Consider the following 25,254-nt stretch of genomic DNA (forward strand, 5'->3'; position numbering starts at 1 on the left):
AGAAAGGCATATATAATACTGCTTTGAAGTTATTTAATAATCTTCCATTAACTTTAAAACAACTATGTAAAAGTAAAAGTAAAAATTTTAAATATAAATTAATAGAATATCTTATCTCAAAAACATTTTATTCTGTTGATGAATTTTTAAATTGTATTGATAATCATAACTTGTGTGTTAACATCTGAATTGTGTGTGTGTGTGTGTGTGTGTGTGTATGTATGTATATATATATATATATATATATATATATAATAGTTATGTTATGTGTATATCTGTGTGTTTATGTATAAAATATCTTTGTGTACGGACACCTTAATATTATATGTGTACAATACATGTATGCTCTATCCCTTTAATTGTGATATGTGTATATAATCATGATATTGTTTATAACTTTTATCTTACTATGTTATGGATTTATTTTTTATTTTGTATTGTATTGTATATACTGACATGTTCTACACCATTGAGCATTTGCTCATTCATGGTCGACGGAACGTAACTATAAATAAATAAAAATAAAATAAATTATTGTATATCCAATTGTATTTTAAAATAAAATATTAAAACTAGAAAGAATTTAATGTCTTTGTGATGCAAAGCTCTATAATTACTAAAATAAGCGTTATGAAGCTTTGATATAAACTGGATACTAAATGAGGCCCAATGTTTTCGAAGCATAACCGTCTGCTGGTGCTCTTCTTTCTCGCCTCATAAGGGTCGAAATTGAGACATTAAAAACATTTTAAATCTTCGGTCAGCTTACGTAAACATGATGCAATCAGATAATTCTTACCTGTAAAGGAAAAACAGCACTCTTATTTCCCACGTAACCTGACACAACATGAGACTGAATAGATAGTACACGAGGATATTTATTTGACATTGCAGTTAAGGTAAGTATGTATATAGTATAAGTTCAGACTACTAGTATACGGACACTATTGCTTCCAAATCAGTTATAATATTAAGAAATCTACAATCTACATTATCGGGGCCTTGAAATAGGTTATTCGTCTTCATCACAACATAAACAACACAATCATCACATAGATACAGCAGTCAAGGATCTTGAAATATCATATTCCATTTTTTTTTTTATTGGTTGAATGGTCATCGGCTTCCGCCCACAACAAGCAGTAGATGCCTTTTCTTAGTCGAAGCCTTTAATTATCATATCATCAATCAAATATCTGTACGTTTAACACCCATACCTTGCCCGGGAATCGACCCCAGAACCCCTCGCACTGTAAGCCGGTGTGCATCCGACTACGCCACGGAGATCGGCTCATATTTCAAACACTAAATATGTTTAAAAAAACCATGTGTGAATGATGTACAGTACACGATTTATTTATGTAGCCAAAATTAATTGCCAATAGTGATCTATAGCGGATCAAGGTTCTACAAAATATTTAATTGTTGAACTGTATCTGAAGTTATTAAATCAGTTTCTTAATTGATTGTTCGTGTTTCCATACGATTCAGATAATATTTCATTATTAGTGATTTTCATTATATTTTGCGTTTGGATGCCAGTGTTCCTCTGTCGCACAGGCTGTTATGCCACAAAGTCGCCCACCCCTATAGCGTGTGCAAGCCACGAACACATCGGCGGTGCAGGGAAGTGTAGCGAGGAGAACGACCTCAAGGTTGATGCATCGATAGCCACCTGCGCGGCTATCGGGTGTTAATGTATGCTTCCGCCATTGCCAGGTGTATATTAGTCTGCCAGTGAAGTTCCAAAACTTAATTGTATAATTCTTCAATTGTTAATTATTAGTCAAAATCTTATAGTCAACTGTCTTGCATAATGCAACAAAGATTATTGACTGTGCGACTGTCACAAATCTCAGTCTGAGTCGTTCACGCGGGAAACATGTCCTTCGATCGGTGGCGTGGAGCTGTCGGAGCCGCGTCAGTCGTTAATTGCCCGGCTCAGGTGTCGGACACGACCGCGCACAACGGGGTCCTAAATACTTTGTCTTCATCGCTTGTAACCGACACATAGTAAGTCTTTATCAATTCTTTCCCATCGACCCCATGGCCGACTCCACCTTCGGTGTAGTTTTAAAGAACTCATCGCGTAATGTAATAGTACCATTCGCAACCGCGAATGCCCGAGTTTTTTTGTCTTTTACCTTCATAATCGACGAGCCACGTGCTCGCACCCATCCTCTGGTAGAAAAATTTGCTTGTAAACTTTCCATCATTGTCCGCACTGGGCCATTCTCGGACGAAACGTGTAAATGTTCCACAAAACTTTCTATGTAACTAATTCACTTCCATCGGAATTTGTGTAGGCTGCGTCCACCCACGTGAGAAATGTGTACGTGAAAGCCATCACCCATGCCTTAAGTCAGAGACTTGTCTTTTTCTATGTAACTTCGTCATCGCACAAACACATAGCATCATGGACTTGGATTATACTCTCCGCGAGGCAAGTCAGCCATCTAGTATTCGCGCACAGACTCTGACACAGGTGCTTATGTAAGCCTAGTGTATTTTGTTATATTAATTATTCGGTGTGTGTCGTTTATCATAATTTTCGGGCACAAGTTTTGAATTTTAAATTTAATTTTTAATTTTTAAAGAAGGAAACCACAAAAATAAAGTTGCATTTTTAATTTCATTTAATTTTGTTTCCATTACTGTACTCTCCGATGTAATTTTGTGCAACCCAGTGCACCTGCGCTTGTTCGCAGGCCCAATTAGATACCTTTTGCTGACCATTGGTTATCGCAGCATCTCGGCCGCGGTTTGCATCACGTTTTCTCCCTGTCACAGTATGACTTTTCGTGCTGGCGAATGCTACCCCAAGCCCACCGCTAGCAACTTTCATTTCTCGGAGGCAAGCATAGGTAAGTTGTTTGGCAGCACGTCGAGGAGCATATTACAGTCCTCGGCAACGCCTCGGGACAGTCCACACGACGCCTTTCCAAGGCGACTTAGCAAGTTCTGACCCCCCTTCCCTCATCACCCACCTGTGGCTTCCTGGGAACTTCAACCCGGAGCATCGACATCCAGTGAACCCGCTCAGGGTACATGGTCTCTCCAAGGACATCCATCCTTGTCCAACAGAGCCATCAGCGAAGCCCAGCAGCAGGAAAAATCCCTAACCTTGCTCTGTCTGCTGGTTGCGAGTGCGCCCAGTGCACTCTAACGGATGTTTCTGTGACCCTCCAGACAGTTTCTCATCTTGGCCGACAGAGCACACTATTCATTCCTCCCATAAGAGACAGCTTGTCACAATCGACTTTGGCAGCAGTAGCGGTGCGATTGCGATCTTAGTCCACCTGCGACTCGCGCAAGAGCGCGGCGAGCGTTTTACAGTCTGCTTCGCCCCTTCGGGCATTTTCGGTTACCTTCGGACCATCACCACCCCCGCCCCACCTTCTTGGGTGGGCGCAATTACTTGCTTTAATTAGGTGCGCCGATGCCATTTTTGAACATTCAGCGGGCAGCTTCTGGTCAGTACGGACCATGCGTCGCGATTCTCAGTTGTACTTCCAAGACTTGACACTATGTCATGTAGTCCCCAACGTCAAGGCATAGATGCCTTAATTTTCTTATTTTTAAATTTGGCTGCCCGTGATAGTTTTTTTATTTAAATTATTTCTTCACCTTTCTCGTCATGGTTTCCGTGAACTTCCGCGCCAGGAGTTGCCTACGCTACTCCTGGAGCCAGCTAACGTGACTTCAACCCGCTATTTTGGGTAAATTATCGTCCTATACCCCCCCCTTCTTTTTGCCTTTCCCTGGGCTTAGATTTGCCCAGCCTTAGCCGCCTGTTAACCAGTCTAAGCAATTTGGGACTTTGGTTACAGGCAGGGTGCAAGTTTAGCCTGCAAGATTAGCTTCAAGAATTGGACACCAAATTAGAATGGAACTTCTCTGCCAAAATTCGCAGTCCGTGATTGGCCTCATGCAGTCACAAGTTTTCTCCCCTCTCCGGTCAACATACAAGTTTCTACATAAAATGAATTCTTCTGGACTTCAATCTACAGAAACCTCCGGTGCCAAGACCGCCAGTTTTCAGAACATAGGATTTGGTTAAATCAATTTCAAAAGCAAATTAAAAACATAATGTAATTGTCTTTCTTTTGAGCCTGTGAGCTCATGTAAAACCAGGGTCAAGTTTAAGAGATATGGTTTGTCGTCGCCTGGCCGACTAGCCCCTGAATGATAGTATTTTGCCGGCTACTCAGTGTTCGGTAGAGAGGGGTTCGGGCCACGTGGCCAAGGTACTTAGTCACCAGAATAGCAATTGACACACTCAAAGACAGTTTCCAGGTTCTTTAAATACGGTAAATCAAACCCTTTACAAGGGGCTGCCGCATTCCCGCCTGTGACTGATCCTGTAGGGCGAAGCCCGGTTCCGCGCACTGTTACTGTATGGGAAAAATACGTGATGCCCCGTTCGTGACGAGCAATACCCGCGTCGCTAAGACTTGAACTCTATATGACTCGCCCCCTAAGCTGAATGACTGACCAGACAACACGGTGCCCGGGAGGGCCCGTAAATTACCGTGCAAACGATGGCGAAAATCCAGTCCGCAAATAGAACTCCGTGACTCGTAAACCACCAGAGAAAACACGCACGCGAGAGAAGTGACTGACTGCACACCGCGACTAAATGACTCGGTGACACACTCGCCTAAATGACAACACGACTGAAAGGTAGGAATTACTTCCTCTCGGCAAGGCCTGAACTCCCGCGAGACACCGCGCCCGTTCTCACCGTCTTGGAGCGATGCCGCAGACACGTCCGCTGTCTCCAGCGCCCAGCGGCCGACTGACTCCCTCCCCGCCTCGCGCGACCCAGCGCCCGCGTCCCACCCCTCCTCGCGAGCCCGCGGAACACGCGGATTGGTCACAGGCGGAAGCCACGGCTTTGGCGCCCGGTGAACACGTGAGAACTTATTCTACATAACATTTCATACAATATAATAAACTATTTACAATAAAGAAAACACGACCCTTCAAATAATAAAATACACAAGTTACAATAAGTAATGTTAAAAAATATATACAACTATTCGTCCCGTCCGGTTATTAAGTATTTACATTAATTTTCACTTCCTCCCCCCCCCCCTGCTCAAGCCGCACAACACTGTCGTCGCACACGCAACTCAGGGCAGGAGAAGGCGTTGGTGCGGCATAACGGGCTGTGAGAGCTGGGTCGACACCTGGGTCGACGTCAGGTTGTTTTACCTTTATATGTATTTTGTTGCCCCGGGGCTCCCTTCTGTTTTGTAATTAATATATTTTAATACATGTGTACCTAAAAGATGAAGATAAAAGAAAAGAAAGAGCTAAGTAAATTATTTTAGTTAAAGGGCAGTTATATCAATCAAACCAGCATTATTGTTATTTCTTGATTACTCACCCCCGATCCACATAGTCTCCTAGAGTTGCTAGTAGGTTATAAGTAAATTCCTTTGTACGATGTCTGGGCGCCTCTGTGATAATTAGTAGTGATGGGAGCAGTGACAAATTTTGTTCCTGTGACATGCCGTGACCAGTGACATGAAAGTCACAGGGTCAAGTCACCGTGACATTGTCACTGTTAGTGACCTTGGTGCTAAAATGTAAAACCGGAGTTTTTTTATTAATAAATATAGTGTAACATAATCTCCTAATAATTGTATATTTTTATATATGTGACATACAACATGTAATCATTGATAAACCAAATTAGTTCATAGTTTATTGGAATTATTAACTATGCATTTTTACGCATGAAATAAAGATCTTCTATATTATTTATTAATATTTTTAAATAAAATATTTTTTATTAAAATATAACATTAATCATCACATTTTTTAATAATACGCAAAACACGAAAACTTGGCAATATCCTACTTCACCGAATTAACAGTGTTTGTTTGGCTTTTTTTTTTTAATTTGGACAATAACATTTAGTTCAGATTCACAAAATTTGTGAATCATCTAATGATTTTGAACAGAGTAACTAGACACACCAGTGTCGCATACCTCGCCGAGAAAGTACTCGTGTGTCACGTGTTGTTGCTGCTGCGGCAAGTCACCATTAATTTCCCGGCGCCGTTACTCTTAGGGACCTGTGACTCGCACCGCAGTGACACGCCCGCAGCGACTTGCGTCAGTGACACGCTCTGCAGTGACACATGACCCGTGACATGCCAACCGCGCCGGTACTCTTAGCGACCTGCGACCCACGCCGCAACGACTCGCACCGCGATGACACACTCGTAGCGACACGTGACCCGTGACACGCATCGCAGCCACAAGCACGAAGAGACGTGACATTTGCCCTGTTACTTATAGCTAAAGTCACCACCATGACACGTGACATTGCAGTCGCCGTGACAAAGTCACCGGTACAGTAAATATTCCCCATCCCTAATAATTAGTGTTGTTTGTTTTGTTTTCTGGGCTGACACTTCCAAGGCCTAATTTTTTACTTATTCATGTTTTGAGTGTTTACCTGCAGCCCAGCGTTCGTTACATGTGTTTTGTCGTCCTAGAGCATTTGCCTTGTACTACGTCATGGACTTAAAGTACCAATGAAATTGTAACCTCGTATCACCACCCACGAACATTCGCACTGTATCGCCCCTGGACATTTAAATCCACCTACCTACCATAGTCGTAACCATAACACTCATGCATGTCAATGCTCCGGCACTGAAACGCAACGGGCTGTGTGTTGTAGTAGCACCATTTAAAGGATATTTTAGTGCTATAAAACAACACAGTTTCACTGTTTTCCTTTTTCATTTAATCAGTGCTGTCTCCAGTCACGTTTCCAGGAACCCTCCCTTGAAATCAATTTCAACATCTGATTTTGACTAGATGAAAAATCGTAAGCAAATGACAGCCACATGTATAGAAGTCAAGGATTTGTCGATGTCATGTGTTTTTCCTGGCTGTAATCACTATCTACATGCTCTTTGGGTGTAATTCACATTGTTGTAACTATTGCATGGCTGTATTACGTATACGTGGCCATGAGAGAGAAAAGTGTAAATCGAATTTACTGGAGTCGGAGTGGCATTTGACTGCTGCGGAGTTAGTATGGTGTTCAAGTAAAAATAAGTCAGTATATTTATATAAAGATTTATATATGCAATTAATGGTTTCATTTCATATATATTACATAGTACTAAGAACTCTATTTTAAATTAAAGTTTCACAATATCCTATAAAAATGGCGAACAGTCAAGTACGTCAAAACTTTTCCGAAGAATGCGAAGTGGCAATAAATTCTCAAATAAATATGGAATTGTACGCAAGCTACGTTTATTTGTCTATGGTATGTACAATGAATACTGAATAGTTGTTTAGGTTTGTCAAGGCTATAATTGGAAGTATTTTAATGTCAGTAACCTAATCTAACATTACGCATTGTTATACAGTGGGGTTAAGTTAAATTTAGCTGAACTAACCTAACTAACCTTTCACTCACGAAACGTTCTAGTTTATGTGTAGAAAATAATCTTTGAAGAATTTAACAAGATATACATACTTATATTGAAGAATGTTGTAATAATCTCGTAAGAAAAGGAATGAGAATAACTTAAAAACCCCATTTTAAAATGTTTTTTTTCTCGCAAACGTTGCTGTACATAAAAATAATTACTGAATTGAGTTGTTTTTTTTACAGCTCCTGCGCACATTGTCTTTGATTGGTAAACGTTATTCCTAATGCTAGAACATATGTAACGTTCACAAAGACGATAATTTGAACTTTATTGATTTCCAGGTACTTAGTAGTTATAAGTCAAAATGTAACATAATCATGGAAGTCATATTTTAATTACAGTAGTGTCTCAACTAACCGAGCCCTCAATTAATAGAGGTTCCATATCATCACAGCTGATCTAAAGTAGGTACCATACTGGGAAAGTTTGTGGAAAGATTTGTTTGAGGACCGATAAAATGTTGTTGAAAGATTAAAAAAAATTAGTCAAAGATGTCATCTACTGGTTATGTGAATCATGGAGTGACGTAAAAAAATCTACACCAAAGAAAACAGAAAAAAACACCCCAATAATTATACCATTGGGCCAACTGAAAATAAGGGTGCTTTTTTTTTTTAAAATTATATCCGTGCTATCTAAGATTATGCTTAACGGAGGTTGCCGAGAACCACATTAAATTGATTTGAGACACTACCTATGTTCTATATAATTATTTTATTTTTTAAACTGTGAACTCTGCCTTTTTCATGCAGTTTTTCAGTGGGTGCATGATTGTTGAAACATTTTGTAGGCTTACTACTTTGACCGCGACGATGTGGCGCTCCATGGCCTGCGGAAGTTCTTTGAGAAGCAGTCGGTGGATGAACGAGAGCATGCGATCAAGCTCATGAAGTACATGAACAAGCGCGGCGGCCGCATCCTGCTGAAGGATGTGAAGGCCCCAGACAGGGACGAGTGGGGCACTGCCGAGGACGCCATGACGGCGGCTCTCGAGCTCGAGAAGTCCGTCAACGACGTGAGTGGATGTTTATGTCTAATTATTGTGTCTCCAACAGCCAATCAATGGCAAGTGAGTAGCGAGGAAAGTAGACTACCTAACCTGATACTGGAGCAAAGGGAGCAGAGAGTTGCATGTCAATGATTTGCATTGAGTGTGTTAGTGACGAATGATTGGAGTCACAGGTGATTAGTTAGTAAACTCAATATAATTCAGGCTTTAATTGAGCTCAGGTCACTCATCTCCCACTAAGGTGATCTCAGTTTGAGTCCCAACTGAGTCACACACTAATTTTTCACAATGGAAATGTTGTGAACATTGCTGTGAACCTGTGGTTTTCTCTTGGTACTCCTGTTTCCCCCACCCATTCACTCTTTCAGTGATACATCATCTCCATCACCTCTCATTGTCTTTAATGACCTCGCGGGATGAGATGTTCACAGAAGGAAGGTTTGTTTTACAAGTGTTGAGATGAGCGTGAAGGCATGGTAGCGGTGATGGGGGTTACAGAGCCTGCTGTCCATGCACAAGATAGCGACGGAGAAGGACGACGCCAACCTGTGCGACTTTCTGGAGACGGAGTACCTGCAGGAGCAAGTGGACTCCATCAAGCAGATAGCAGACCACCTTACCAACATCCGGCGCGTGGGCGAAGGCTTGGGCATCTTCGTGTTCGACAAGGAGCTCGAATGAGGCGGTGAAGTCCAGCTCGCTGGGTCTAAATCCTTTCAGTCAAAGTTTTAGAATGAAGAATTTCTCATATTAGCGGCTGTGCTGCATGCTTTAGGTTCAGATTCTGCTGTCATTCGACAATCTGGCGTGATCTCAAATTTTCAGTATTAATGTAGGTAATATACTTTATATAGAGTTATATTAAATTTTGTTTGATTTTTTTAGATCTTTAATCATGAAATATTTCTCATTTTAATTAAATGTAAAATACTTTTGAAAAATAATTTTATTATTTGTAGTGTTTTCTATAGAAGTAATTTTTGTTATTTAAGGGGATTGGTGCAGGACAAAAAACAGTCATTCGTCATAATTTGTTGGAAATGAGCTTAAGTATTTCATAAATGCTTGTTTATTACTACTGTAAGGCCAGCCAGCACGTATATAAGCTAGCGGGTGAGATTTGGCAAGTTAGTGGCGAGAGAGCTTCTGTGAGGGGAGGTTGTCGAATGTTGCAGCTCTGAGGCCTGCCATCTAGCGGGAATCTTTCGAAGGTCTTCCACAATATCGCCTTTCTCTCTCTCTCTCTCTCTCTCTCTCTCCAACACGGAAGGAAAGAGAACCGCGATAACCAGCTCTTATCTTCGCTTCCCATCTCGCCCTATCCTTCATTCTCGGATCAGGTAGCCGCCCTTCCCCGTGTAGACTTTCGTTTTACTCCAGATTTTTGTACTCTGGTAGAGTTGACTGTGCTTAATAACATACCGAAAGTTTACCGCTGTAGACCTTGTGCGTTATAACCGAAAATTTGCATTTAAGTCCTAGGTGACAGCAAATTAAAAACATTGAAATGCTACCCATTTATACAGTTTTTAATTTTGACTGTCCGTAAACTTACCAAAATAATCGAGAAACTGTAATTCACCCATTAATGTAAGAAAAAATGAAATTTTTAATATTTAAGATATGATATAAAGAGATTAATTCACGACATATTTTTTTAATCTTTGCCACCCAGATAAAAATACGATTTACGCCGATTTGAAGAGCCCAATGCGATAAAATGTCTAAATAAATGTTTATAATTATACTTTTAGCTTTAAGATAGTATATTTATAAAGAGTCTAGCATAATTAGTTGCCTCATTAAAGCTGCCTGAGCGTTGCAGTGTACTGCGGCCGTACTGATCTTTCACGGCCGGCGTGCTTTGAAACACGCTGCGTTCTGCGACACTCAATAAACTTGGTCTTATTTAAGGAATACTTAAAATATATTTAATGCATATGATAGGGTGTATTCATGTTACATCTATTGAGATATACATATTATTTTTTCTTATATGAATGATTTTTGATACAATAAAATTAACAATAGCTAAACAATTTCTGCTTGGAACTTGTACATAAAAATTCTAGAGGACCTCTAGTTTTATATATGTGTGTTCGTATTTTGTTACAAAAATTTTATTATTAAAAATTATTTTAATACCAAAAAATATAATTATTTTTTATTTCTAATACATTATATTATTTTCGATCAGAACTATGCAAAATTTTAATGTAGCCTATAGTATAAAAATATATATTTAATTGTATAAAATTAGTTTACTTCATAACAATTGAAAAAAAGATACACCGTAAATTTACTTATTGAGTTTTGTCACTTTTATAACATAATTCGTATGATAATATTATTTTTTCCAGAAAATAAATAAAACATAAGTTGTGTTGTAAAATGTATTGATAGAATTACATATTTAGTGTTTTTTTTCTAGGTTAATTTATTGGAGTGCTGCGCCTAGCTGACTTCGTTAAATTGCTAGTGGCAAAGAGCGGTGGTGGATGTTTTTGCAAGAGTTTGACCGTATTTTATGACCCTAGCTGTGAGAGGGTGTTCGTCCCAGAAATCTTAACGGTCGAGGAAAATAGCCTTTCTCTGTAGTCACGTACGGGTCTGCTACTCGCGCAATATCGTCAGTTTATCACAACTTTCTGGGATGTTCTATTGTTGTTATTTATTTATAATTTAGAAATTAAAGAGTCGATCATACTAACATTTTTACCTAAGCAAATCGCATCCTGGAAGATTTTGATCTACGTTTGCAGCAAAAATCACTTGTAGTTAGGGAACTTTTATTATTTCAGAGTAAAATTCAGTCTGGAATTACCATACCTTCCTGGTAGTTTAGAACAGGCAACATTAAAGATGTAAACCAGTCTTCAAAAGCATGCCCATCAAACCAACCAGATTTAGTTCTATTGTATCGAGTACCCGAGGGTCCGTTTTCAGTCCAAGTTGTCCAAATCTTCTCCGCCTTATAGTTTACATTAGGTGGTGCTACATCCCCTGCTGCATTTCCACAAACAATTATAGATGTGCACGCTTTAGACAAATGTTGTATCCTCCCAGGCAGGAGCGCAACAACAGGGGGAGGCAAGGGTATTTGCCCCCCCCCCCCCCCCCCCTGAAACCTTGAAGTGGGGGAAAACGGGGGCAAAGAAAGTGCTGTGTAATCAATTTTTAGATAATAAAACTGCTTAAATAGCACCATTTTCCACCTTGAAATACAAATTTTCCCGGGGGAGGACCCCTGGACCCCCCGCTTCAATACGGGGGATCGATGATTCTTTATAAAAAGTTATATTGCCCCCTCCTTTGGAAATTTAATTGTTGCACCCCTGCTCTCAGGGTACTTAATTCCCCTCTTCGTGATGATTTTTCTGGTTCCAGAATTGTCTACAAGATTTATTTCGTCGTAATTCCAAATATTCACTTTTGGAATTCCTATCAGCTCCTTTTACAAATTATCAAAAAACTTATTCACAACCTTTTCTTCTGTTGCTGCTCTAGAGTAAGAAATTATTTTGCTGTTCTCTGAGTTAATATTGCTTTGTGCCGTCGCATGAACCCTTCCGCCCAATCATTTCCTGGTAAATTGTTTTAAAATCGTAGCTCCTTTCTTCCACAGCGGTCCAGGTAGGACTTGACAACACATCGAAGGTCAAACATATCCACAGGAAATCCATAGTTAGACACGCCTACAATGTGACTTAAATTGCAATTACCTACTCTTCATTTGTGAAAACAGGAGCTCGGTCGACAGCTTTAAAATGCTTTTCCTGGTTTTTTAGGTGCAAAGTGTTTTTTGGAATACCATATTTTGTTGAAGCTTTGCGAATCGACAATGTTTTGTTCCGTACAGCTTGCAAGGCTTCATTCAAGTTTTCCTCTGTGTAATTTTTATATGGCCGTGTACCAAGAGCACGTTCGGGATTTATTGGCATGGTTGGTCGCTTTATTCTGAAAAATATGAAGAAAAAATGCAGTAAAACATATTACGCCAACTTTGGGGCAACTTTGGGACAGACCCAAAGTTACCCCACCAAGTGATGAAAATTTACTATTTTGAGGTTATAAAATAAAATGCAAGTATCAAAAACATTAGCATCACATTAAATGGATGTCAAGGCTTGTACTTCTTCAAATACATACCTGTCTTTCGTGAAGTATTTGCCGTTTTTAAAGTGCGTACGAAAGTTTACACAAAAACAAAAATATTAACAACATGTGGTTGAAAACAAATCCACTGCCTCTGTCCCACCAGTACAACTACAGCTTCAAATAAATGCCATGAGATAGTAGCACATACCAGCGAATATAGAAGCGATGATTGCGTGCCACTTCTAAATACATTGCCTTGACAAGAAATCCTAAAGCCAGAAATTACTCACTGTCCCAAATTTACACCCCCAGTCCCAAAGTTACCCCGGTTTACGGTACTGATTTTCGAGTTGTGTTGAGGTTTCACATGCCACTTCGTGTACACCTGCTCTGGTAACAATGACTCATCACAACCGGTGCCGTCTGTACGAGCGTCTTCACAAGTTATCCTGAAATATGTTCTTAAATATTAATTCAAGTGAATTCTTAAAATCCTACACACCTTATCTTAAGTGTCGTAAATGAATCGTTATATTTTGTAAACCCATAATAATATAGGAGCCAACATGGCGCGAAGCGATGGACGCGATACGAATAATATTTTTTTTTTACCAACCACTACATCAGTAAATATTTGTGGTTTCCATTCGCTATGAATTCAAGCATGTAACATTTGTACTGCTTCTTCAATTCGGCTACAGTTAAATGGGAGGATCTGAATCACTGAAAACTCCTCAACAAAATCAACGATGAATCACAGGCATTACAACAAACAGTTGTCACAAGTCAAGTAGCCAATGAGCAGGTGACATTTTTCGAGTCCGTAGAGGATTGTTGAGACTATCGTACAGGTCATTGGCAACGCGCCCTTACGCGCATGGTTAATACCCGCATGAGTAGAGTGTAAAGGCGTAAGCATGAGACACATCTAGGTCCTCATCTAACCGCGCACACTTAGATTTAACTCAGGATAGGGTGAAAAATGTTTACTAATTTTGCAGTCCTAACAGTCACCAACGAAACGCCAGCAAAATAAATAAATAAGGCCACGAATATTGTTCGTGAATGAAGGCGAAGCTGATACTTTGGAAACGTTACCAGCAGATATTAAATAATGTTTAACTATTATTTACGTAGCTTACTTCTTAAAACTGCATTCATGTAAACTGATTTTGTGTGAGACTATGTTGAGTGTTTTCTGCTACACTCATTTTTCTGAAAAAAAGTCTATTGTGGCTTAATAAACTTTTTAACATTGATGCCTGTCATAAAAAAAATTCAAACGTAATTATACGGATACATGTTGAGTATAGTTTATGAATGGTTCACGCATTGCTGAAAAAAAAAAGCATGTTTACAATTTTACACATCTTTTTGTTGTCGCATCGCGTCCATTGCGTTGTACATTCGCAACTCTGAAAAATAAATGTATGTTAAAAAAGCTATAATAAAATAATCTCTTATCTTTCTTTATTCTTTTTTCTAAGCGCTCTAATGGCTTTCGATAGTTTTGTTCTTTTGTGTACTCTGCTTGGTGGAGGTTTCTTCGGCATTTTATTCCTGAATAAATCTCACGCTTGCAACAAAAAACATCTGGCTAAATCACTGTTATAAATAATAACAGGGTATAACCATTCAATTATACGCCGAGATAGACCAAACACGTTCTCTTATCTACTGAAAATGAATACGTTCACCTTCATATCAGTTTCGCGCGAAATCCCGTCTCCCCTTCGTAAACAGCAGACAGCTGTGGCTGGGTGGGAACGAGAGAAAACACTGGCTGCAAACAGTTGGGGAAACTGTCGCAAGGTGTCACTACTGTCCAGCGCGCTCCATAAATTCTCGTATCCGAGCTTGCACGCTGCTCAAACTTCTACAGCTACATTTTTACTTTAGGTCCGACTGCAATAAGCTAAAGACTAAAATGAAGTCAATCATTCAGCCGACAGATATGTTGGCGTTTGAATTACAAATGAAAACGCGAATGTTATTAAATTCGCAAATGAATATCACGCAATTTCGTAGCAGCTCATTTATTAAAATTCAAATTGTAAATACGTTAAATTAATAATGATTACAGATAAAATAATGGTCACAGTCATATCTCCCGTGTCTGAAAATTTATCTGCGAAAGTTTTACCACTGAATTCTGTATAGTTTATTAATAAAGCTTGAATTTAAAAAATTCCCGAAAATCAGCAATAATTTAATTAAAATAAAAAATAAATAAATAAATTTTACACCAGAATGGTTCAAATCTTCTCTAGCAGCTGAATCATCAACAAATATATTGTTTTTTTTAATACGATGCTGGTGCACCAATCCCCTTAAGGGGAACATTCCCTTGCATAATGGATTCTATATTTGTTTGATATCTGTTTTCAAATATCTGTCTTAATTATTGTCATAAAAATGTGTAAAGAAACTGTTGTGAATCTTTCTCAAGCTGTTGTCAGGTATTAATAAACAGGTTCCAGCAATAAACACCAGGAGGAAGTCACTCATTGGTTTACATGAGCATCTCTAGTTGACCTAACGGTCGCACTAGGCCATGAGTGCCGACTTCACCTAGAGTTCAGATCTGCGTGCTATGGTTTGACGAGCCATGACGTTAAGTTATATATCTGTACTGCAAGCTGTGGCAATTGTTAAAAAATAAAAGATGGCTAGGTATAATCCCTCTGAATACTCTGTATTTAGTGTTTATACCATCACATTTAATATTACTGTATTTAAATTAGTTTGGTAAGTACCTAAAGTAAGGATAAAGTTTTTTAAGCAGTATCAAAATAAAAGTAAAAAAATTACCCAAAGTAATTTTTTTTAAGTTTATGCTGGCTTTTAAATGTTATTTTTCTGACTATTGACATACGTAAATGCAATAACAACGACTGTATAGTGATGAAAACATTGTGTAATAGTCCGTGCCTTTGGGTTTAGTACCATTAAAATATTAAAATAATGCATGGAAGTTAAGAGAGGACATAAGGATTGTCTCTAATAGCCCCAATGTCGACACATTAAGCCAATTTATTTTTTATCATGGTCAATTTAATTATCATAGTTACTTAATTCTTAAAATTATTATTATTATTTTTTAGAATAGTAAACTTAATGATAATTGTTTCATATCACTTATCCAAGTTTATCCCTTGATCCTGATGGCATTTTCCTGTATGTATTGATCCTGTGGTATATGATGCTTGCTGTTTCTATTTAGTACGTTGAAAGATTCGGACCAAACAAGTACTCAACTATTGGAATACAAACATATTATGTCATGTCTTGTGGAACTATTTATTTTCACAGTCTACTTATAATCATAATTCATTGTTATTACTTAAGTTTTTATCATGTCCAGTGTCTTTTGACATACTAAATTAAAACGGCAAGCATTATGTACCACAGGATCAATGTATACAGGATCATGTCATTAGGATCAAGGGATAAATATGGATATGTGATGCAGAACTTTTACCATCTTGTTAAATGGTTATCATAGGATTTATTCTTTAAATTAACTACATATTTCTATTTCTACCTGATTTTACATTTAAAGTGTTCTTAAAAACAAGTAAATATTTGCTAGCTCTGTTATCTGGGTGAAATGGTAAGAAATGCTACTATTTACTTTCACTTAGCTACAGGATAGAAAACAATAATTAGGCACTGTAGCAGAAAAGTATTTTCATTAGGATCAGGATTGACATATTCTTCAGTCTAAACTAAAGTTGACTTTTACGAATTCACCTTTGCGGAGTCAGTCAACATTTTGATTGCTAGTAATACTTAATACTTTGATTGACTCTATTCATTAAGCTTAAACAGTGCATGGTTTTGTTATTTTGATTTTGAGTCCATGATGCTGAAAGTAGGCAATGTTTTGATTGTAGAATGTAAATACACAGTATATTGTCTTTCTGTTTGAAGGGATAAATGTAGACAGGGTACAAAATTGGTGTTACTGGGAGGGCAGTTTTGGAATAAAATATCCCGCTTAATGAAGCTTGGTGTAATCTTTATAGAAAAAAAGGTTACATTTCATCCCTCATTGCCATTGCTGAAGTTTTGTGGCAAGTTGTTGTGGTGACAAGGTATGTGCCCATTGCTGTGCAGTAGTGATGGGAATGTGTTTGTTCTCAATGCAAGACAACCATGTTCCAACCAAGGTGAAGAAATATATTCTGCTTGATGGCTGTTTTGTAGTTTTCCTCGAACACTACATCCACTGAGCGCTTCTCTGAGTGTAGTCCGTTCTTTTAGGTAGATTTCGAAGAAATGCTACCTATTGTAGCTGTTACCAAGCTGCGACTTCCGGAAAATTTTTACATAGGTTTTTTTTTTTTTTGTTTCATGGTCCTTAGACCCCAAAACCATCAACTCAAAAGTTTTTACATATGTATTATTATAGCATTTTTAGATATAACTGCCATAATTTTTCACATATCACTTCCAAACTGATACATAAAATACAAACACTGAAAATCTTGGCCGAGTTTGTTAATGGGCAATATCCGACCAAAGGGGTAGAAATGGGGGAGGTTTTTGAAAAACGGTAAAATTGCTCTTGAATATTACATGCATTTAATTGTATTATAACTCGGAGTAATACAAAAAAACTTTGGGTAAAATGTTTTTGATACGAGCAACCATTACTGAAAGAGGTTAGAGAAAACAAGGGTTAGAGGACAAAAAAAAATCATGTATGTTCATAAGCACACCATTTAATTAGTTCAAAGTGTTAATAAATCTTATAATTTTTATCTAAAACTTTTATTTGAAACAATTTTTTTATAAGACAAACCATTGCTACAATGGGTTAAAAAAATTGATAGAAATGAAAAAAAAATCACAAAATCTGTACCTTGTACATTATTAAATCCATTATTTTTTACTGTAAAACCTAAAATTATAACCTACAACTTTCGTCCGAAATAAATTTTTGTATGACCAATCATTGCTGCAAGGGGTGGAAAATAAATGGAGTTGAAAGACTACATATTCTTAACTCCCTTAATATGCACACTACTAAATCCATTCAAATTGTTTTTTAAAACATATAAATATCAGAATTTTTTTAAAACAATTTTTGAATATATGAATCATTGCTCCAGAGAATTGAAAATAGAAAGGGTTGATTAAAAAAAATTCATAATTTTCGTACTATGTGCACTATCAAATTCGTTCTAATTTATTGTAAAACTTGGAATTACAACTTTTGTTTGAAACAATTTTTATACAATCTACCATGACTGCAAGGGGTGGAATAAACGGGTTGAATGACAAAAAATATATAACTCCCTATCCAATAAAATTATTTGTAAATCTTATAACTTATAGCTAAAATGTTTGTTTGAAACAATTTTTGATAATACGAACCATTACTGCAAGAGGTTGAAAAAAAACTGTTTCGAATAATAAAATAAATAACATTTCCCTACAATGTACTCTATTGAATTAATGTTTAATTTTGTTTAACTTTTTCAATATTGTTGAAAGCTTTTGTCTAAAGTCAATTTTATGTTACAAATCATTATTGCAAGGGGTGGAAATTAGGGTATAAAGACAAAATGTCATTACTATTTTTAATACATAAACTATCATATCCATTACAATTTTATGTAAAACTTTTAAACTTTTATCTAAAAACTTTGGCTGAAACAATTTTTGATGAAACTATTACCGTAAAAACACGGGTTAGATTAAAAAAAACTTAGTATCAAATTCACCAGAATTTATTAATAACCATTTTAATATTACCTTAATTCTTTTCCTAAAACCACGTATTAGTGCAAGGGATGAAAAAGGGTTTGGAGGTCAAAAATTAATTGCATTGTTACCTTATTAGACATAATATGAAATTCATTAAGACATTCAGTGCTGGATGCATTAAGTTAAAAAAATTCAAAATATATTCACTGCATGTAATATGAAAAAATGTTCAACCAACCTTTTTGAATATTGGTTAACATATAGGATGTTCTGTAGGCTTCATTATGTTCTTAAAATTTTCGGGAAGTTAATAGAAATTTAAAAAAATTTCCAAAATAAATAGGTACTTCGAAATCTTATCTACACTATAGGCTGTGCTGAAAAAGGTTTTTTAATTGGCTTGCTGCGAGATATTCTGGTCATTTTGTTATTAGTAGCCGCTGCTTCCTTGTATCATATTGGTGCCCAATTCTCAAGCTGGGTATCCTAGATGAGTTATCTCGTAGTTACTCGGTTTCTTGTGTTGCCTTTGCCAGGAGGATGAAATAAATATGTCACAATTTATAATTGCACTGAAGGGTGTATTTGGGTGCATTACAATTTTTATGGAATACATAGATTTGTATTTTCCTTTAAATTATTATATAAGTTATTTGTTATGCAGTTTTAGTATTTTATATTTATTTATATATATATTTGTATAAAATTTAGATATATTTAATAATATGGTTTGTGTTTGTGATAACGTAAATAGAATTAAAATTTTTGATTATTTAAAATATGGTTTTTGAGATGATAATATTTATTTTATTATGTTCTTATTTTTTTATTTGAAATAAAAATTTAATCTAATATTAGATATTCAGTTCTTTTATTTGTTAAATTTAACCGGGATTGTAACAGCTGTGGTTATGTTTAATGTTTGAAGGAACTTGTCCTTTCTGCTGAAATGCCTGTTTAAGCCTGTAGGCAGTTTCAGATGAGGTGAACAACTTTAAAATAATGAACTGTGTTGTAGGGTTAACTTTTTAGTTTCGATACTTGCTGGGTGATGCAAATAATTTTGCTGTATACAATTATGCTGTGAATATTTTCCATTTTGTAAGTTCCTATACTTTTTTTATATACTGTGATATCATTTGCATTTGTTTGTTGTCTATGAAGTCATTCATTACTGTGACAATTTGAGGTACCAAGGGAATTTTTGCTGAAACGAATGGTGCCATGTTCTGTGGAAGTAGGAAGTTAGATTCCAGTTGTGGTGGACATCATATTGTGGTCATGATTACGGCAACAATGTTTTGTTAAGTTGTAGTTTGTGCACATTACATGTTAGTATGTACAGCATTGCACATAATTTGTTCAACAATTACTGGTAGAGGTTCTAGTCTGTTGTTAAACTCACATCTTTAGATTGTAAAATGCTCTCTTATTTCCAAGAGCAATGTATATATTATTTTATAAAATAAAATATCATATATTTCTTCTTGTGTTTTTTTTCTTTCAGTATAAACATATAAATTTAACATGCACTTTTAATTTTGCTCACTTGGAATGCAAATAATGATTCGTGCTGCATTATGCATGTCGTTTGGGCACAGATGCAGGGACCATCTGAAATTACTGTGCGTTGCTTAGGCAGGGATCCAACTGTGATTAGCAGATGGATTAGTTGGAAATGTCGAATATCAACTTGAAAATCTACTGAGAAGTCGTAGTCTTTAGGGTATCAAACAAAGGCATATTTTGAGTTCGGAATATATCGGCGAGCTTTAGAGACAGTTCAACAACTTCGTTTTAATCTCGTCACATGTTTGGGTGTGGAAACTTTTCTTATCTGTGCTGATGGATGAATACAATAGACTGGTTGGCGGCTGTGTCGCGGTGCTAGTAAACGCCATCCGACTGCAGTGCTGGCTGCGTTTGGCTTTGACATTATGCAGGCTGGCAGGAAGAGGGGAACCAATATACTGTTTGGAGGTCTAACAGTGGTGGATCCAGTGATGAGTTTGGGCCCTTCAGCTGATCATAAAGAATTTTTCTTTTCTTTTTGAGCAACGTCTAATAAATCGATGAACGCCTGCTGCACGCACGAAAAAATTGGTTGTCTATAAAGTCGGTTTACGGACGATAGTCTAACGTGACGTCATAACAAAACATTGATGACACGATTGCATACTTTTATGAATAAAATTGAATCATTTTTATTGAATTATCTTTATTTTGTATGGATACAAAGGAGGAGTGAAATGAAATCTACAATTTAATTGATAAGTTAAATTTACTTTTATTTGCACTCATTAATTCAAATATGTTTATTACTTTAACGAAGAGATTATTTTAACTATAACTTTTATACATGTTTGCTATTTAACTTCTTCCTATCTGTGTTATTCTGTTAAGGATAGGACGATGATAGGAAAAGTAGGAAACGAATGGGAGTGTTTCAAGGATGATGTGAAGGAAAATGGCTTACCCAACACCAGTGGCGTAGCCAGGATTTGTGTATGGGGGGTGTTAAGAAGCATGCCGCCCCCCCCCCCCCCCCCCCCGTATTACAGCGGGGAGTCCGGGGGTCCTCCGCCGGGAAAATTTGGATTTTAAGGTGTAAAGTAGTGCTATTTTAGCAGTTTTCAGTACTTAAATTTAAATATTGTAATGGTAAAAATTTTATTAATTTTAATATGAAATTTGTTTGAGTGATGAATAAGAAATTAATTAATGATTTGGTGCTAAGGGGGGGGGGGGGGTTTGAACCCCTAAAACCCCCCCCCCTGGCTACGCCCCTGCCCAACACCAAGATGCAGTCAAAAATAATATATTTGCGCCACGGACTCTGCAGCAATGCTAGGAGGAACGGGTTAGCAAAGAGCAATGAAAATGTTACATTGAAATGCATGAAAACAGAATTACGCCACGGACTCGGTCGCAATGCTAGGAGGTTCAGGTTAGCAAAGAGCAATATAAAATGAGCGTAACGGGACACAGCGAAACGGGACAATGTGCGTAACGCGACACTTGCAGCCGGCGTTCATTGATTTGTTAGACGTCACGTTTCTGCATTGATGCACATTGGTCTTTCAACTCGTTAAATTTCTGTTGTGTGATGTGCATTCATTTCATTGCATTTCTGGTGCGTAGGTATACTAAAATTTCACCCTCAGTACGCCAAATGAAGTACATATAACCTCAAAAACGCAGGCGATGATAATTCCGGTCCATGGGGAAATGACACGTTAAACAGTGAAGCATTTACATGTGACACGTTCGGTAAGCCCTGAGAAATCAAAAATACCATCTTGGTATACAGAATTACAGTTAGGTTTAATAAATAAATGAAACCAATTTTCCTTAGAATGAATAGGTACCTACTTACTCTTCGTATATTTATCACGCTTGGCATTATTTAATAAAAAAATTCTACGTAAAATTCCGTGTCCGGGCTTCGCATTATAAGTTTATTTGCAACACGAGAACACACTAATTAGCTCGTTATCGAGGTTAGGTGTTTACACAACACTGGCGAGTACCTACTTAAAGACTCGCTCGCATTTTTTACCTGTTCGAGTCTTGTTTGTTCCAGAGATAAGTAAATTGTTTGTTCTTTGTACAGTGGTGCATTGTGTATGAGTGGTTAACCTGTTTATTGCCTTGTTTGCTTTTTTCTCCTTGGAGTGGATCACGATCTTTGTTCTACCACGTGGTTAGTAACTGAAGAATTACATAATTAGAGGTTTAAACCAAGGGTTTCCCGGGGAAGGGGGGGGGGCTTAGGGGGGGCAATGGCCCCCCCCCCTAGAGCCTTAGAGATATAAAATAATGTAGCCAAATGCAAAAAAAAAAAACATACTTTTCCCACAACTTGCTCCCCCTAGGCCATCGGCTGGCGACGCCCTTGGTTTGAACCCATATTTCTCATCACGTAAGGGGTCGTCCATTAATCACGTGATGTTTTTTTAGCAACTTTTTGACCCCGCCTCCCCCCTAGGGATTTGTGGTGAGTATTCAGACAAACACCCCCCCCCCCCCCCTCACCCAATAAATCACGTGTATTTTTTGGTGCAAAATATTTTTAAAAAATTCGGAATATTATCTTTCAATTAGGTATAATCTAATTTAATTCTGAAAAATTAAGCACAGTGATAAAAATGTCCAGACACACATTTAGGTTGCAGGTTTATTCTCACTGGCATAAAAATAATAAAGGAAAGGCTTATATGTGATTTACGCATGTATTCGGCGCCAAAATCACAGTCTTACCATTGAATATATATATATAACTTATAGAAGTCGCGAGGGGATAGGATTTATTATTCCAATTTTCGGATCCAAAACTGAGGTAGTTGTTAGCTCCACCGCTAGACAGCTCTTCTTTCCACAAGAGGGTACTCGTAGTTACCAGCTTCCACGCCAGAGCGCTGTAGCGTCGCTTTTTTCAAGGTCGTGCGCGTAATTCTCTGTTTCACTCTATCGAGAGGCGGTGCCTTTTGTTGAAATCCGAGCGCTTAGATACCGGCGGGCGCAACTGAATTGGAGGAGTACGGCCACCGAAAAAAAAAAAAAAAAAAAGAAGTGCGGTTAAAAGATGCCAACATCAAAAATTAAGTTTTAATAATAAGAAAACTACAGAAATTTCTTAAAGCGTATCAGATTGGAATGTACAGTATAGTGTACATTCCCACTGACATTCGTAGTTCAGAATTTATAAAATGTTGTGTTAACGGAGTGGCGCATTGAGTAAAATGGCTAAACATAATTTGGAATAATTCTTGACAACGTTGAATGATTTTGGTAGCTATGAAACAACTATGGCTGCGATGACTGTTCAAACGCGTGCACGTGTTGTTATTAGTAACAGAAACTAATGGTATGATGTCATACTTTGTGGCTATGCAGTTTATAATTTTTTTAACATAAGATGAAGCATTTTTACATAATGTTTTGGTTGTTTCGTTATTCAAAATAAATAATCTTAAACGTTATATGGTGAATATTCCCAGTAGCGAATGACCACAAAAAAAATCAATTTTGCCAACATAGATCTGAAAAGTTAACGATTTACTATGTTAGGTTGCTTATAAATAACGCACATTTCCCGGATCTCCAAAGAAAATAAGAGTGTTTGTTATAGCATTGAGTTCCCACTCTTTATATTCCTTGCTTTGAGGTTAGATACACAAGTTAAGCCCGGGCTACATTCGCAATAGCAAGCAAACAGCACAGACGCACAGAAGTTCAACATACACTATTAGATATGAGCTGCCACATTGGCAAATAGCACGCGCACAGAAAAATAGCACAGGATCGGCGCACAGAAAGTTCATTAACTTTTAACTTTTAGGTTATTTTCTGTGCGCGACCATGGTGGTAGCCAATCAGCAAACAGTTTAAGTACTACTCGAGTGGGCTTATAAAAGAAAAATTGTCACGAAAGTATTGGTGCTCTTGACTTGAGTAGTTTGTTATTGTTTTCAAACACGCGATAACATAAAAATGGAAGGCACATTTGATAGCTTTTTGATAGCTGTAATAGAAAGTAAAAATATTTTGTATGACAGGGGATCCGCAGGATACAAAAATGAAGAAGCTAAATTAAATGCTTGGAAGTCTGGGTCTGAATGTGTTAAAGAAGCCGGATTTGAAATAAACAGTGATATATATTTTTGAATGCTCATTGTGTTTTGTACATTAACTTTGAAATATTTAAAATATTTCTGGGTTTAACGAAAACCGTACCACAATAACAACACACGAATCTAAACAAACGTCACGTATGCCAACTTCAGTGACCAAAATTGTGAACGGGAGTTTTACATTTAAAAAACTTTTTTGAATGCTTCCGGTATTATTTTGTGTTGTGTTGTGCGTGAATGTAGCATCAAGCTCTGTGCTATCTCTGTGCGTGTGTGCTATCTGTGTGCTGTTTGCGTGCTATTGCGAATGCTCGTAAAAACGATGCGCAAGTATTTTGAATACAAATATATTTTCTTTTAATAACCGAAAGGTAAATATTATTTCCATGAAATATAATACAATTCTTTAAACACAGACAACATATAAGAGCTATTTTTTGTTTATTATTCCATCTGGCGTGATAAATATTATATTTTAAAAACTGTTTGTGGATTTTTAATATAAAATAAATATTTATTTATGACATCAATTTAAGTTGTTCAAAAAATTCACTTTGGTATGAATTAAACCAAATTCATGTTATCCAGGGCACAAAATTAGAAACTACCAAAAAAGATTATTTACATTGCTGTTTTGTGTAAATCTGTGCACGGACTTAGTAAGTGACATAGGTATTTATAATTCCTCATTTTAGCAACCCATTTTAACACAAGAGAAAAATGATTTTATATTAAAAAATTATTATTTTAAACCATTAATTAGCAGGAAACATGTATGAATAATCTATTTAAATTTGCATTTGAACAGTGAATATTATTTTGCAATAATAAATATTTTTATCGTCGTACATTACTGATGAAAAGTTAGTATTTCCATCTAATCAGAAGTATTATGACACAGTTAATTAAATTGCTTTACAAGTTTTTATTCACATGAAAATCATTAAAAATTGGTTGGGAAGTTATATAAATATACAAAAACAAATCATTATACACACAATTTTATTATCTTAGTGGATTTAAATTAATGGTGTCCCAGTGACTACTGCGAAGAAAAAAGTCTTGCGAAAGGTTTCCTCGTAATTGAAATTCGTCAAAAAAAAACTATCTCTCATTTTTGGTGACATTTCTGACAAGTGGTACAATGAAATTTGAGACTGGCAAATGAATGTTGTGAAGCAATAAACAAAATATCACATTCGTGAACTACAAATGCATAATTGTTTTTATTTTATAATAAAAGTGTATCTAATAACCCGTGGCTTTGCTCACGTAATTTCCGGGTATTGCTGATATTCTACCATTTTAAGAAAATATGTATTAAATTTC

General features: G+C 36.9%; 2 protein-coding genes across 3 annotated transcripts in view; one reads left to right on the forward strand and one right to left on the reverse strand.

Moving 5' to 3' along the window:
* The window catches only part of LOC134542435 (pyridoxal kinase), a 45,560-nt gene that overhangs the window by 16,404 nt on the left and 3,902 nt on the right, over positions 1-25,254 (reverse strand). The window contains exon 1 of one of the 2 annotated variants that reach the window (XM_063386671.1): positions 800-1,086. The exons of the other annotated variant lie outside the window; for it this stretch is intronic. Coding sequence (XP_063242741.1) covers positions 800-889 — 90 coding nt within the window. The 5' untranslated portion in view covers positions 890-1,086. Of the gene's footprint in view, positions 1-799; positions 1,087-25,254 lie in introns of those variants that run through there. 2 annotated transcript variants of the gene reach the window in all.
* On the forward strand, positions 6,979-10,556 carry LOC134542436 (soma ferritin). Its single transcript, XM_063386673.1, has 3 exons — positions 6,979-7,301; positions 8,261-8,485; positions 8,978-10,556. Exons 1-3 carry the CDS (start codon positions 7,197-7,199, stop codon positions 9,158-9,160), a joined length of 513 nt encoding a protein of 170 aa, XP_063242743.1. The 5' UTR covers positions 6,979-7,196; the 3' UTR covers positions 9,161-10,556.

The sequence above is a fragment of the Bacillus rossius genome, assembly GCF_032445375.1.
Source record: "Bacillus rossius redtenbacheri isolate Brsri chromosome 4 unlocalized genomic scaffold, Brsri_v3 Brsri_v3_scf4_2, whole genome shotgun sequence".
Lineage (NCBI taxonomy): Eukaryota > Metazoa > Arthropoda > Insecta > Phasmatodea > Bacillidae > Bacillus > Bacillus rossius.